General features: G+C 31.3%; 1 protein-coding gene across 5 annotated transcripts; it reads right to left on the minus strand.

Moving 5' to 3' along the window:
- Positions 1 to 618: 618 nt before the first annotated feature.
- LOC140449231 (uncharacterized) lies at positions 619 to 6219 on the minus strand. 5 transcript variants are annotated; one of them, XR_011951757.1, is made up of 3 exons: positions 5118 to 5785; positions 1089 to 2875; positions 619 to 1048 (listed from the first exon to the last, which is right to left on the minus strand). XR_011951757.1 is itself a non-coding variant. In XM_072542416.1 (3 exons), exon 3 carries the CDS (start codon positions 2850 to 2852, stop codon positions 1455 to 1457), a length of 1398 nt encoding a protein of 465 aa, XP_072398517.1. In that variant the 5' UTR covers positions 2853 to 2875; positions 3069 to 3209; positions 5118 to 6219; the 3' UTR covers positions 619 to 1454. The 5 variants fall into 5 exon arrangements, 4 of the variants coding, with proteins under 4 accessions (XP_072398517.1, XP_072398519.1, XP_072398515.1 ...); XM_072542416.1 differs by adding an exon at positions 3069 to 3209 and having other exon boundaries at positions 619 to 2875; positions 5118 to 6219; XM_072542418.1 differs by having other exon boundaries at positions 619 to 2889; positions 5118 to 6219.
- Positions 6220 to 17025: the final 10806 nt, after the last annotated feature.

The following is a 17025-nucleotide window of genomic DNA, read 5'->3' on the forward strand; positions in this document are numbered from 1 at the left end:
CAAAGATCCGAACATTCCGATCAAATGTCATGTCTGTTCTACTCTACGGATGTGAAACCTGGAAAGTGACAAACACCCTCACAGACAAACTGCAGGTCTTTGTTAACAAATGTTTACGAAGAATTGTTCGTATATTCTGGCCTAATACCATCAGAAACGACGATCTGCTACACCTGACCGAACAAAAGAGGGTACAAAATGAAATTAAGTCCAGAAAGTGGGGTTGGATCGGTCACACACTCCGAAAAAATAGTTGCAGTATCGCAAAGACTGCCCTAGAGTGGAATCCCCAAGGGAAAAGAAAAAGAGGTCGCCCAGTACAAACTTGGAGAAGATCCATCATGGACGAGATAAGAGGCCAAGGAAAGTCTTGGAATGAGGTGAAGGCCTTAGCGCAAAATAGAACCCGATGGCGCGTTTTCACTGAAGCTCTATGCCCCACTTAGGAGTTCAAGAACCTTATATATATATATATATATATATATATATATATATATATATATATATATATTATATATATATATATATATATATATATATATATATATATATATATATATATATATATATATATATATATATATATACGTTAAGGTATTATTAAATAAAACTAGGAACAAAGAATAAGTGTTTTAATTCACAAAACGACAATGATAACAATAAAAGGAAAAGATGCAGAGTATATAGTTTATACATGTATCTATCATCATTTGACATTATAATCAAATATATTACAAAATAGCTTCCCACCTGACTGCGCTTCTTAGATTAAAAGTTCTGAAATCCATCTGCCACAAACACTCAGAAAAGTTAATTTTGATTTATATAATACTACTCAAACATCCAATTTTCCTCTTCTTTCGGTGCCGTCTCTAATGGCCGAATATGCAAAAGATTTGACTGAAGTAAATTGGAAACTGCAAGAATTAAGAAAGTAGCAAAAACAATTAAAGGCTTGTGTCTTGTATGTTGTTTCGAATCATAGGTCAAAGTCAAATTATTTAATAATCATTACATAATAATAATCATTAACAATATTATAAAACTGCTTAAAACAAATGTCGCATTTGTTTTTCTTCACTGTGCACTTTCAAATATATTTTTGTGAGAAAACAGCTTAAAACAAATTTCACACTTCTCTAGTGTGCACTCTCAAATGTGTTTTCAAAGTACTTTCTTGACTAAATTGCTTAAAACAAATTTCACACTTAACAGTTTCTTCCAGTGTGCACTCTCAAATGTGTTTTCAAATAACTTGCTTGACTAAATTGCTTTAAACAAATTTCACACTTAACAGTTTCTTCCAGTGTACACTCTCAAATGCGTTTTCAAAGTACTTTCTTGACTAAATTGCTTAAAACAAATTTCACACTTAACAGTTTCTTCCAGTGTACACTCTCAAATGCGTTTTCAAAGTACTTTCTTGACTAAATTGCTTAAAACAAATTTCACACTTAACAGTTTCTTCCAGTCTTCTTCTTCTTAACAGTGTGCACTCTCAAATGTGTTTTCAAATAACTTGCTTGACTAAATTGCTTTAAACAAATTTCACACTTGTGATATTTTTCTGCAGTGTGCACTCTCAAATGTGTTTTCAAATTACTTGCTTGACTAAATTCCTTAAAACAAATTTCACACTTGTAAGATTTTTCTCCAGTGTGTACTCTCAAATGTGTTTTCAAAGAACTTGCCCAAGTAAATTGCTTAAAACAAATTTCACACTTATAAGATTTTTCTCCAGTGTGCACTCGCAAATGTGTTTTCAAATTACCTACATGACTAAATTGCTTAAAACAAATTTCACACTTGCAAGATTTTTCTCCAGTGTGCACTCTCAAATGTGTTTTCAAAGTACTTGCTTGACTAAATTGCTTAAAACAAATTTCACACTTGTAGGATTTTTCTCCAGTGTGCCCTCGCAAATGTATTTTCAAATTACCTACATGACTAAATTGCTTAAAACAAATTTCACACTTGCAAGATTTTTCTCCAGTGTGCACTCTCAAATGTGTTTTCAAAGTACTTGCTTGACTAAATTGCTTAAAACAAATTTCACACTTGTAAGATTTTTCTCCAGTGTGCACACTCAAATGTGTTTTCAAATAACTTGCTTGACTAAATTGCTTTAAACAAATTTCACTCTTGTAAGATTTTTTTCCAGTGTGCACTCTCAAATGTCTTTTCAAAGTACTTGCTTGACTAAATTGCTTTAAACAAATTTCACACTTGTGATATTTTTCTGCAGTGTGCACTCTCAAATGTGTTTTCAAATTACTTGCTTGACTAAATTCCTTAAAACAAATTTCACACTTGTAAGATTTTTCTCCAGTGTGTACTCTCAAATGCGTTTTCAAAGAACTTGCCCAAGTAAATTGCTTAAAACAAATTTCACACTTGTAAGATTTTTCTCCAGTGTGCATTCGCAAATGTGTTTTCAAATTACCTACATGACTAAATTGCTTAAAACAAATTTCACACTTGTAAGATTTTTCTCCAGTGTGCACTCTCAAATGTGTTTTCAAAGTACTTGCTTGACTAAATTGCTTAAAACAAATTTCACACTTGTAGGATTTTTCTCCAGTGTGCCCTCGCAAATGTATTTTCAAATTACCTACATGACTAAATTGCTTAAAACAAATTTCACACTTGTAACATTTTTCTCCAGTGTGCAATCTCAAATGTCTTTTCAAATAACTTTTGTGAGAAAACTGTTTAAAACAAACTTCACATTTGTAAGGTCTTTGTCCAGTCGCAACTTTCATATTTTTATTTAATGTTCTTTCTTCAAAGTGTTGACTCATATAATTTCCTTTGTAAGATAAATGTTTAATAGGGGTCTCCATAATTTCCATTTTGTTTTCGTCTTGTAGATAACCTAAAACAAACCAACTATAATATACTTAAATATTTGAGAATCAGGGAAAATCAGTTGAATAATCAAATTAAAGCATAATAAAAATTAAGACCACAGAAGTAGTAAATGATATGTGTATTTTTAATGTATACTACCTCAATACATTCAATATTGTGCATAAAGATAGTAGTACAAACGGAGGTACTACACTGACCTTGAAACTTCTATGAATCACCTTTTTTAACCAGAATTAGAAGAATAGCCTACTTCCGGATTTGTGGAATGCACCAGAATTCTCCTTAAAATATGAAATAATGTACTCATTTAACAATGACCAATAAGTATAAACTGGTCTCTACAAAGTATTATAAAGGATAAAATATATTCAACATTGTGGGATCATTATCATCACTGGCTCGGGAGTCATTTTTGTGTCTTGGCCTGTTCAAGGATTCTTGTCTATTCTGATTTGTTTAGAGCTTTTTTACCCGTTTTTTAATTTTTAAGGTTATTATATTATTTTCTATTTATTCTATGTACCTATCTCAGCTTCAGTCTTCCTCTTGTTCTTTTTCCTACTGGTACTTGTTTGGTATTTTGCCATCCTCCACTCTTTTCACATGTCCCATCCAACACATCCTATTTTAATAAATATTAGGATATTCGTATCTTGGTATATTTTATACAGTACAAAGTTGTATCTTCTTCACCAAATTCCATTTTCGTCTGTGTCTTTTAGAGAATGTCTAGGTTTCTGAACCATATATGAGTACCGGTCTTATTATGATTTTGTATATTTGGCATTTTGTTTTTCCTGTAACGTTATTTGATCATATTTACCTAATTACTCAGTAGTAACATTTAACAATTGTTAAATTGGTTTTTCGGGCAATGAACATAACCTATAGATATATTTGACATTATGAAATGTAAGCTAAAAAAAAAAAAAACTTTATATACTTGGGATCCCTAGTCACGTCTGATAATAACGTTACGGAGGAAGTGAAGAGGCGAATATTTATTGCAAATAAATGTTACCATGGCTTAATTATACACCTAAGATCAGATAACGTCGCAAGAAAGACAAAATGCCAAATATATAAAACCCTAATAAGACCGGTACTCACATATGGCTCAGAAACCTGGACACTTACTAAAAGAGAGGAAACGTTGTTAGCCACCTTCGAAAGAAAAATCTTGCGACACATATATAAGGGCACAAAAGAAAACGGAATATGGCGAAGACGATACAACTCTGAACTATACAAAATATACCAGGATCCGGATATTATAACATTCATCAAAATAGGACGGCTGCGTTGGATAGGACATGTAGAAAGAATGGAAGAAGGCGAAATACCAAACAAAATATTCAAACAGATGCCAGTAGGAAAAAGAACAAGAGGAAGACCGAAACTGAGATACTTAGAACAAATAGAAAATGATATAACAACCTTAAAAATAAAAAACTGGAGAAAAAAAGCAAGAAACAGATCGGAATGGAGAAGAATCCTAGAACAGGCCAAGACCCAAAAAGGGTTGTCGAGCCAGTGATAATGATGATGATGTAAGCTTAATATACGTCAGTGTTGCCATATACTCAATTATTTCATACTCTCACATATAAAATTATGGGCAAGAGCACTTAATCTAATTATACGAAAATAAAATTTAAAACAAACAAGAACGTGAAAAATACATTATACAATTAAAAGCATAAAATTATACCTATAAATAATATAAAATAAAATTATATCTTGCATTTAAAAAATACTTATATAATAAAAACCATTAAAATTATGCCTACAGTAAAAATTAATAGTTTAGAAACTACAGAATAAAGTGAATTTTAACCATCTGTAGCAATCTAGCAATTCCTGATTTGAGATTTCTGGCTTCATTGCCAAATATATCAGTTTACAAAATAATTGACAAAGTCATACTTTATTGATCCTTTAAGACATTTAAAATATATGTATAGGATACGTCACTACAGGATTCAGTATAAAAAACATTAATGTGTATAATACAATATTCACAGCGTTCCGGCTTATTACACTAATACATTTACATTATATACCTTTTATAAAGGATTTTAATAAATTTTTTGTGAGACATGGTATACAGCCAACTACAGGAACTTCCTGTTTCCTTGTGGACAATATAAGCATCTTTAATTTTAAAAACTCTTATACTTAATACAAAAAAATATGGCTATAGATCTAAACTAATAAGGGGGGACTTAAAATGCATTGTTACTAACCTTTTTCAGTTTTTTGGTTTTCTCCAAGTGGGTTAATTTTATTTCCATGTTGTTCTATTTCAGTATTTACGGGACTTTTCTTCAAGTCTAAATAATCACATGTGTCATGTGTATTTTGCCTACTAGATTCCTCCTGAATTTCACATTTAAAGTCATCCCAAAGAGCATCACCCAATTCATTACACTCGATTTCTATTTTACACGGTTCCTCGCTAATTTCTTGTTTTACTTCCATGTGATTGTACTTGATTTTTTGTATACCAATAATCATTTTACATCCAAAAGGCTAAATTAGAGACATTTTTCATGTTTGGATTTGGTTCCAGTGAAGAATGAAGATAGCATCAAACGTCAAACCTCAAAGTAGCTGTTCTGTCAATTAAGTTTCACAGAACAAAATATTTCGTTGATAGGTGCTATCAAAAGACGCTTAAGCGTCTATTGTATTTGTTATATAATATATTTGTAATATATTATTTACTATTATAATGTATTTGTTATGCTTCAAATACAAAGAGAGAGAAAGCTTTTAAATTTTAAAAAGTACATGGTCTGAACCCTAAAACCACCAGTTGCCAGATTTCTTTTTAACTATATTATTTATATCACATTTTACTATTTACTTACTAAACGACGTACTTAAACAATTCGCGATTGAAACTGACTGTAGAGGGCAGGTCGATTGCAGTGTCATGGCCGATATAAATGGTATAAACAACTAATGTTTATGTTTACCATTGCTTTTGCATGTATAGTTTGGTTTAAGACGAGTTATTTTATCATTTATAAATGAAAATTAGCCTTAATGATATCTTTGAGTATTGTGGTGAAGCAAAGAGTCCATTGGTTGAAGGGTGAAGTGATGAATTCTTAAATTTTAACTTTAATGTTTGGAACTGGCTTGTGTATTGATGAATCCAGAATTCTATTTTGTGTATACCTGGGAACCCAGAGTATAATGTTTTGTGTAATGTTTGTCTTACTACCTAGTATATGCATTATTTTATATTATGCCTTATGTTTTTAATATGTTAATTTTTATTTTATACTAGTTTTTGACACGTAAGTACTTTATTGTATATTAACATAAATAAATAACTTTTTGAGTTTGTTGTAAGATAGTTCATTTGATTACATGAAACATAGCACACTACCACCTAGCATTGAAACTTCCGTGTTAAGGAATAAAACAATGATTGGCGCATCACCTAGTGATCGGGCGCGTAACTATATATACATGGCGCTAAATTCAAAAGTTTAGTAATATTACCTAGGATTGTGAACTCATTTTAAAGTAAAGGAAAATCGATATAATCCTAAAATAACAAGAAAAATCCTTATCCTATACGATAATAAATATTTTTCGTATACTTTTTGGGTTTTCTTGTTATGTTGGGACTATATTTATTTTCCATTACATTAAAATGCCAAAGTGGTTAAAAAAATTAAAGAATAAAATATAGAATAAAATCTTTATTTATAAAAATGTTACAAGAAATGTTATATGTGTTACAAGAAACATTAATAATACAAGCCACGTGTAGTATAATTTAGTTTTCTTAATGTTGTGACAAGAACTGGTCAGTATTTAAATAATTGTTTTGTCATTCTTATCAAGTTTTATGTGAATAAAAGTCTAATTCTGCAAAAGACATTTTACTACAATTTTATTCGCATAAATTTACAATGGGGAAGTACTTTAGACCAGATAAACTAGAGGCTGATCCAAACTGTCAAACTTCCACCAAAGAATTCAAACATTGGTAAGTATATAACATTCAAGAATTTTTTAGAAAGCAATGAATCTAAAGATAAATCCCTAGAAGATAAAGATAAGTACATGCTTTTAACAAATTAATCTACGATTACATAAGCGAAGCAATCAATCTGGAAAACCAATTGCTTTTTTCACACATACCCTCACAGATTCTGAATGAAAACATTATGCAATTGAAAAAAAGCAAATGAGTTGAAGTATTAAAAAAAATGCAGACATTATCTGGTAGAAAAGCAATTCTAACCAATTACAGATTAAATCACTATTTGGTTTATATAGAATGACGGTATATATCAAATCTAACAAGGAGAACTAGCTTTACTTCACAAGAATTTATTAATTATCTACACTCTAAAGGAATATATTCAAGTAGAACAGCACCATATAATCATGAAGGAAATGGTTAAGTCGAAAAATACAATGAGTTATATGGAAATTGGTGAATCTAGCATAGAAAACCAAAAATTTAGAATTCACTTAATGGAAAACTGCTTTACCATGTGCTCTGCACTATATACGAAGTTTACTGTTGAATTGTTATATTATTGAATCAAGATAATGATGAAGGTCCAAATAACACACTAGAGAATTCCACTACTAAATAAATACCAGATGAGACAGAAAATTTACCTTACAATCATAATATAAGTTCCAGAAAAATATTCTGGTTATCAACAAAATTATGATTTTGATTAGATTAGCAAAATATTGCTTCTTGCAAAAAGAAAACCCAATAATGAGGAATAACCGAATGATAGCAAATAGAAAAAACGAACAAAAAAAAAGAACAATGGATAAGGTAAATAATTTATTTCTAAGGTATGCTTAAAGTTTTCACCCAGAATGTAAGCTTTGCTAAAACCTGATATAGTAACTTTATTTGCTCAGTATAACTCCAAACAACAGAGGATAATAATGTTTTTATGCCTGAAATGACAAACACAATTACAATCAACAGATTTTTTCACCAGTATGTCATCTTAAGATCAGTCATCCCATCCCTATCATCAACAGAATAGGAAAGATCCCTGTCGACACATTCAAATTTATTTATTCATAACTCTGAACGCCTTACCACTGTCTGTGTGGATGCAGGCTAATATACGGGACAAGCCGATTAAATGTTACAACTTACAATATACAAAATAGTGGTTAAGTACACAGTATTTTACGATAATAAAATTAAATAATGTGAAATAAAAATATATTATGTACACAAACACATGCATGTACACACACACACACATATATATATATATATATATATATATATATATATATATATATATATATATATATATATATATATATATATATATATATATATATATATATATATATATATATATATATATATATAAAATTAAACATGTAATTACATTTTAAAACCTATAAACCCAACAGTTAGTTCTATGATTCTAAAATCCAGCACAATAAAGGTGGAAAAATAACATAACAAAAATAAAAAAATATGTAAAGTATTACGTATTACCTAGTTACAATAAAAACATGAAGTATTTTACACAGTTAAGTTTCCAAACTCTATGGTACCAGTAACTCTTCTACTAATATTTATATATTTATTGAGGGACATATTAAATATTTACATTTAGGTTGTTTAACAAAGATAAGTATCTATTCAGTGGGCTATTAGCACCATAGGTTGTTCCACAAAATGGAACATTAAAAGTACATAGATGAGGCAAACCATGGTTCATGGTAATATGGTACTCTAAGACCAATCTCACTCACAAGAGAGGGACAGATCCCTCCTCACACTTAAAGCAGGCAAGCTCATATACCTCTCCATGATAGTGTAGTCATGGTCTGCTAATCTAATCCAACTTTGAAAGGCGCACACCTGTAGAAATTTATGCCGAACCCTCTCTAAGGTGATGCTTTTTAAGATAGTTGTTGAACCACTACCTACAAATAATTCAAATACTAAGCTAAGTAAGACTGGTTTTATAATATATAATTTTAGGTTAAATTTATAAACTAATTTGTAAAAGGTCAGATATAATGTGAATAAAAATATAGGTCAGTGGTATAATAGTTCTTACCTGGTCCTGGTAAAAACAAACTCGGAACGGCTGGTCTCGTAATAAGTACCGCTATTTCCAACATTGACTATATCTTCCTCTTTAAAATGACTAGCGCATACACGAAATTTGTTATAAATAGTTTCTTTCTCTAATTAGCATTCTCTAATTAGGGCTCTTAACAGCATTCACCCATTTATCAAACATATCCATATAATGTCCTGGACTTATAAAACGGTATCGCTTGCCAGTAGTATCCATGCAATCTGGAACACATCTTTTTTTGTTCAGTTCTTCGTCTCTACATTGTTATTCCATGTAATGTGTTCGATTCCATAATAAAAAATCGTCGAAAATTGTACGATTTTGCACTATTTATATAAAAAAATTTAAATTATAAAATAAATTATAAGAAATAAAACAAATACAAATATGGCGCCGTATTTGTCTAAACTCAACTTTGACTTGATCACAGCCCACTCCCTCTGCGCAGGAACGAGACTAGCAGCGCCACCAAACGAATGGGCGCCTAATCCGAACATGATTTGACCTTGGCTATCCCTGTTACCAATCTAGGTGTAATTTTATCTATGACATGAAATCAACCTTAACTTGGAGAGTCACCTGTCAAAAAAGATTTGTCTTTAAAAGATTCCGTAATAAATCATGAGGAAAAAACCTCACGATACTATCCCAACATGGTAAGTATTTGTATTTCTGTTATTCAAGAAAATAAATTATGTATTCTCAGTATGTTATTGACTTAATGATAGTGGTATTTTCTTTTTATTGATTTTCTCAAGTTTTCCAGTTTAGGAAAGAGAAATAGAGAAATATTTTTTGTCGATCTTGAATTGTTGAATTGCATTGAGGAACAGAACAATATCGATTTGATTTAAAATACTTTAACGTAGTCACAGTATATTGCTTTATAAAGAATATTTTTTGGCAATATACTGTGACATAGTCATAATGCTGAAATTTACTAAAAAAATTTAATAATTCTATTCAAATCAACAGCTGTCTGGTTTGTTTATACCACTTATAGTAGTTTAAATTTATTCCGCCAGAGGTCAGATACTTTGTTTTCAATCGCGAATAACAATAATAGTTCCTTTTTGGATTCGTTCTGACCAGCAGAGTACATCGTTTTTTAAATGTAGTTCTGAACGGTGACCAGGTGACTGCCATGTCACTCGCTTCAGCAGTACAGTCAACCCAAGTGTGGCAGGCGGTTAAGTGTCAAACGATACAATATATATATATATATATATATATATATATATATATATATATATATATATATATATATATATATATATATATATATATATATATACCGATTCGGCAAGATTTCAACTACCGTATACGTTATTCAGTATGTGGAACAAAGATAACGCTTAATTGTTTGAATACGAGTGAGACACAATCCACGCATATTGGAGTAGCGAGTCTAATTTTTAAACAGTGTTGCGAAATTTCTGTAACATAACTCCTTCTAAAACATTAGTCGGATACATGAGGGTAACATAATGTTTAAATCCACTACAGTTCATTGTAGAATGAAAATTAATATTTCCCCAACAAACCTTACATGAAGTAATCATGTAAGTGTTATTTTTTAAACGATTATATCATTACTTGATTAATTAACAAAGAACACTGAATTGAGAAATTGAGATACGACAACAGTATAACGCACTTCAGTAGACAGACAAATAGTATAAACCATTTGCCCTCTCTACGACTTCCCCTCAAAAGAATAGGCGGTGCTAATCTGTACAGCAGGTTTAAGGTCAATAAGGTAAGGTCTATTTCTTTGATTTGTAGCTGTCGTGGTAAAAGGTTGAAAACAAATAATTAACATGCCAAGCGTATACAGTAGAACCTCGATAAGTTAAATTCCAAGGAAAAAACCAAATATTTTAAGTTATAGAGGTTTTAAGTTATCAATGGTCTATGTTGTGATGGATTAATATAGGTCAGAAGTTCATTAAAATATAGGCATTTATTATACACTACATTCATTTATTATACACGTTACAACAAGTTAAAGCAATGATTAAAGGTATAGTCTACTAAAAAAAGTCTGTGATTTTCTTTTGTTTTAAACAATTCATAGATTCTAAATCGATTTGATTTTCAATAACATAGAGAAGAGAATACGTTATAAAAATAAAATTAAAATTCGAATTGGGAGTTCGGCCCTGATAGCGATCAAATCTACAAAGTTATCAGCTGTCCCGAAATATAGTCATTTTAAATGGTAAAAACAAATCATAATTTTATACCTCTACGACAAATTTAAGTGCATTAGTTAGTGCTGACAATATTATCTCAAGTGAGTAGCACTTCTTTTCGTATTATTTTTGTAACAATAACAAAATAACCTTTAAATAATACCTACGTAAAGAGATAACAAAAATTCCAGTTGGATCTTGACCAGTTTTTTGGACCGGCCACAGGACCGGCTCAACTTCTGATCAAGAAAATTAATTAAAATGACTTCATACAACAATAATACTACACACAACTCCGTTAAACGCAATTACTCAGATGTCGTAAATTATTTTAAACATCCAACAAAACAACAAGCAATAGTCATTTCTAGCATTGAAGGCACAAAAATCCATGATTACGTCGTAGCTGTTGGATCACTGGTGGGTCCAATTAATGTACTTTTTGCCTCAAGAATTGCTAACAATAGGATATGCATATATCTCTCTTCAAAAAACACTGTTGATGCTCTTCTTCATTCTCATAAATATATCGAAATAAATGGATGTCAAGTCGAAGTAAGAAGATTAATTTCTCCAGCCCAGAGACTTCTAATATCTAATGCATGTCCTACAATCCCGAACGAAATAATTGAAGAAGAATTACAAAAACTTGGTATTCACACTGTATCTAAAATGACTTTTCTTCGAGTAGGTATGTCTGAAAGTGAGTACAGTCATGTTCTGAGCTTTAGAAGGCAATCATTCATTACACCCCTGGAAAATATGTCTATTCCTAACTCTTTTACCATAACTCATGATAATACTTCCTACCGAGTATTTCTCTTCATAGACGGATTCAGTTGCTCCAAATGTAAAACCATTGGTCATCAAGAATCAGAATGCGCTAACATTTCAAACCAAACTAATTCAACTACCCTCTTAGATTCAACTCAAACCACATCAACATTATCTAAACATCATCAACCTAATGATACCCTTTCAACTCCCCTCTCAAATTCAACTCTAATCACATCGTCATTATCTAATCCTAATGAACCTAATGATAAAATATCTCAATCTATGGAAACCGACCTCATCCAAAACATATCTAAAGATAATCCAAACACTTCGTCTTCTTCTTCCAAAACAACATCACCGGCTGTAAATAGCACTGAAAATACTACGGAAACCGACATCATCCAAAACATATCTAAAGATAATTCAAACACGTCGTCTTCTTCTTCCAAAACAACAGCACCAGCTGTAAATAACACTGAAAATACTACGACACCAGAAACATCAATAACCTTAAACAATGCAGTCAATTCTAAACAGCTAAAAAGACATAGCATATCATCTCCTGAAATTAACGATGACAACCCAAAAACCGACTCATCCGTTTTTAATACCCCTAAACAAAATAAACCAAAAAAGAAACCCAAAACTTCTTCCAAACCCCCCGCGAAGATGTCATCCACTCCCTAGAATCCATCAAAGACAAAATCGAAAATAGATCACCTCCATTTATACTAAATTTTAATGAAATATGTGATTTTATGGAAAATGTTTTAAACTCTCATAACCCTGAATTAACTTCTAAAGATTACTCCAATGAACCAGAGGAACTAATTCAAATCCTTAATTTTGTTTATTGTTACACCCAAAATTCTAGGTTAAGAAATAATATCACCCGACTAAAGAAAAAAATAAACCCTAACCCTTCTTCAGCTGACGAAACTGACGAATCGTCACTAGTTGAAAAATAATTAACGGATGACTAATTCATTTATAGTGCAATGGAACATAAATGGGTTTTATACCCATTATGAACAGTTAAAACTACTAATCGGCGAGCTTTCCCCTTTAATTCTTTGTCTTCAAGAAACCCACTTTAAACAATATAACATAAATTTTAAAAAATTTTCAATGTTTTAATAAAAATCGAATAGCTCAACAAGCTAGTGGTGGAGTAGCTATTTTCACCAGAACTGATTTGAAAGCTAAACCGATCGCGCTAAGTACTAATCTTGAAGCTGTAGCAGTCTCTATTACCTATCATAAAAAGATTAACATATGTAACATTTATTTACCACACCCTAGTAATCTAGATATGCACGAATTAAATAATCTTATAGACCAAATTCCACATCCTAAATTAATTTTAGGAGATATGAACTGCAACCACCCGGCATGGGGAAGTCACAAAACTGATAAATACGGTAACTTATTGAAAAACCTAATTGATTGTTCTGATTTATTGTTACTTAATACAGGGAATCCAACTAGATTTAATTCTTATAACGGTTCATTTTCCGCCATTGATATATCCTTATGCAGTCAATCACTCTCAACTACATTGTCATGGAACACTTTGAACTCATTATATAATAGTGACCACTTTCCAATTTCTATAACATCAGATCACATTCATCCCCTTGATTTCCCAATATATCAGTCCTGGAAATTAAAAAATGCAAAATGGGCATCCTATCAATCCTATATCAATAATAAACTTGAAAACTTCCATTTAACCAATGATATAAACTATGATATCACCTCTTTAAATAATATTATTATAGAAGCAGCTTTAGAAAATATAGGAAAGACAAAACCCTGTAAAAGGCAACCCGTACCTTGGTGGAATAGTGAAATTGCAAAAGCACTCTCATCTTGTAAACATGCCTTTAATAAACTTAAAAAACATAATACAGACGAAAACTTACTTAATTTTAAAAAACTCAGAGCTGAATCAAGATATCTTATGAAAAAAAGCAAAAAAGATACTTGGAAAGACTACGTATCGTCCATAAATTCATCAACACCTTCACAGGTTATTTGGTCTAAAATTCGGAAACTTAAAGGTACCAACTCCTTTAGGCATATCAATGCACTAACATATAATAATGAGATCATCACCTGTAAAAAAGCTATTGGTGAAACTTTAGCCGAAGTTTACCAAGAAAATTCTAGCGACCAAAATATAACGCCGGAATTCTTATTGCATAAGCAAAATATAGAATCATTCAAAATCATTGATAAGGAATCTGGTGATCCATTAAATGCTACCATAACTCTTCAAGAACTAGAATACTCTATTGTAAACTCCAAAAACACATCCCCAGGACATGATGATATTCCACCAATATTCATAAAACACCTACCTTTCAGAGCAAAAATAATATTGTTAGATTTATTCAATACCTGTTTTTTAAATCATAAATTTCCAAAACTCTGGTCTCAGTCAATAACTATTCCCATTATTAAACCCAATAAACCCAAAGATATACCCTCATCGTACCGTCCTATTTCTCTCACATGCAGCATGTGCAAAATACTGGAAAAAATTCTAAATCTCCGTCTAACATGGTATTTAGAAACAAAAGATCTCCTTACCCCATTTCAGAGTGGTTTTCGCAAGGGACGGTCTACATTAGATAATCATATTTCACTGCAAACCTCAATCAATGAAGCCTTTGCAAACAATCAGAAGTTGATTGCAATATTTTTTGACATAACCCAGGCTTTTGATAGGACATGGAAACACTCTATATTAGCAACACTTAATAATTATGGAATTCAAGGTAACATGCTTGCTTTTATAAAAATTTTTTTAAGTAATCGTTCTATACAAGTTAGAATAAATGGAATCATAAGTTCTCCAAAAACGCTAGATAATGGAATCCCTCAAGGATCCATTTTAAGTCCAACCCTATTTTTAGTGGCTTTTAATAGCATCATAAATGTAATCAGAGCTCCTATTAAAGCTAGCATTTACGCGGATGATATTGTTATTTACACCAAATCTAATAACCTAGTTTCAGCAACAAATATATTACAACTTATGTTAAATCGACTTCAAAATTGGGCATTACAAACCGGATTCAATTTTTCTGCAGAAAAAACTCAATACGTAATTTTTAGTAAAAATAACACTCACCATACAATTAATTTAAGATTAAATGATTTACCTATAAAACAGTCAACAGAAGTTTTTTAGGCCTAACTTTCGATAAAAAATTAAATTGGAATGTGCATATTAATAAATTACAACAAGCATGCCAAAACCGGTTAAACATACTTAAAATGTTATCTAATAAATTTTGGGGTGCCGACTGTAAAACATTAATTAACCTTTACAAATCACTTATTAGAAGTAAATTAGATTACGGTTGCATATCTTACGGTGCTGCAAGCAAAACTGCTTTAAAAAAACTAAATAGCATACAATCTACAGCTTTGAGATTAGCACTGGGTGCCTTCAGAACTAGTCCTATTAGTAGCTTACAAGTTTTAGCGAGAGAACCACCTCTATATATTAGACGCCAACAACTATCCCTAAACTATATAGGGAAAATATCAGCACAGAAACAACATCCAGTATTCTCCCAAATTTGCCATCCGAATATTGGTTCTACAAAACCAACTAAAAATAGTACTCCCCTTATAGAACGAATAAAATCTTCTAACTTTGATATGGATAAGCTAAATCGATCTCTACAAGTCAGTGTAAATTTTCCTCCATGGATAATCCAACCACTTACCATTGATTTAACCCTCACAAAATACCCCAAATCAACTACAAATCCGATTTTTCATTAAACACTTGTACTCCGAAGTGATATCTCATTATCCTAATCATCTCCAAATTTTCAGCGATGCCTCTAAAGCTCATGACGGACATGCTGCTGCATACTACTGTAAATACACTACTCACACTATATCCATACCTACAAATTGCTGCATCCTCACAGGCGAGACCACAGCCATTTTGGAAGCCTTAATTTTCTTCAAAACGCGTAGTGAGAATAAATGTGTCATTATCACTGACTCATTAAATGCTCTATTAGGTGTAAAACAAATATACCCTAAAAATCCAATATTTCGGGCTATAAAAAATGAGATAAATGTAATCCAATCAACTCGAAAAGAAGTAGCATTTATCTGGGTACCGTCGCACGTAGGAATAGCTGGAAATGAGAAAGTGGACAACCTAGCAAACACAAGTCGAATAAACTCACAATACACAACCAAATCAAGAAATTACCCCTACTCCGATCTTAAAAGCCTAATTAAAGACCACTGTATGAACATATGGCAAGACTACTGGAAAGATTCAGGAACCAAACTATATGAGATTTATCCCCTTGTGAAGACCATCTTGAATATTCCATCCAATAGAAGGGATCAAGTAATAATTAACCGACTAAGAATTGGACACACTGCACTGACCCATAGATTCTTAATCAACAAAGAACCTTCTCCAACCTGCAGAAACTGTTCTCTCCCATTGACGGTGAAGCATATTCTGACTGACTGCCAGTACCACGAAGAAACAAGAAGAAAATATGGAATCTCAGATGACATCAAAACCACCTTAACCATAAACACTGACCATGTAATAAATTATTTAAAAGATTTACGTTTATATACATATATTTAATGTAAATAAAATGAACTTTTGTGTACGTTACTCCACTAATAACCCTTCGTGGTTGATGTGGATTATACGTTTTTTTCTAAATAAAAAAAAAAATAAAATTCGAATTAATATCGAAATTATTTTACAGAATACGTTATCTTTTATGTTGCTACACTGCTCTATAAATGATCGTACAGTCGTTATAGCACTCTTGCTTCGTTGATTGATATGCTCTTAGATGAAGTTTGTGGTTCGTCATTAAATTCATCGTCTTTATCACTTTTAATACAGTTGTTAACTGATTCGAATATTTCTTCCTCTGTTAACGTCCCTGCTCTGACTACTTTATCATCACAAGTAACGAAGTCGTCAAAAGTAATCTTTAACGCAGACATGTGGTTATTCCATTCTTCAGGATCATTATTATCTTCCTCTTCAAAATGATTTCTTG

The sequence above is a fragment of the Diabrotica undecimpunctata genome, chromosome 8 (assembly GCF_040954645.1).
Source record: "Diabrotica undecimpunctata isolate CICGRU chromosome 8, icDiaUnde3, whole genome shotgun sequence".
NCBI lineage: Eukaryota > Metazoa > Arthropoda > Insecta > Coleoptera > Chrysomelidae > Diabrotica > Diabrotica undecimpunctata.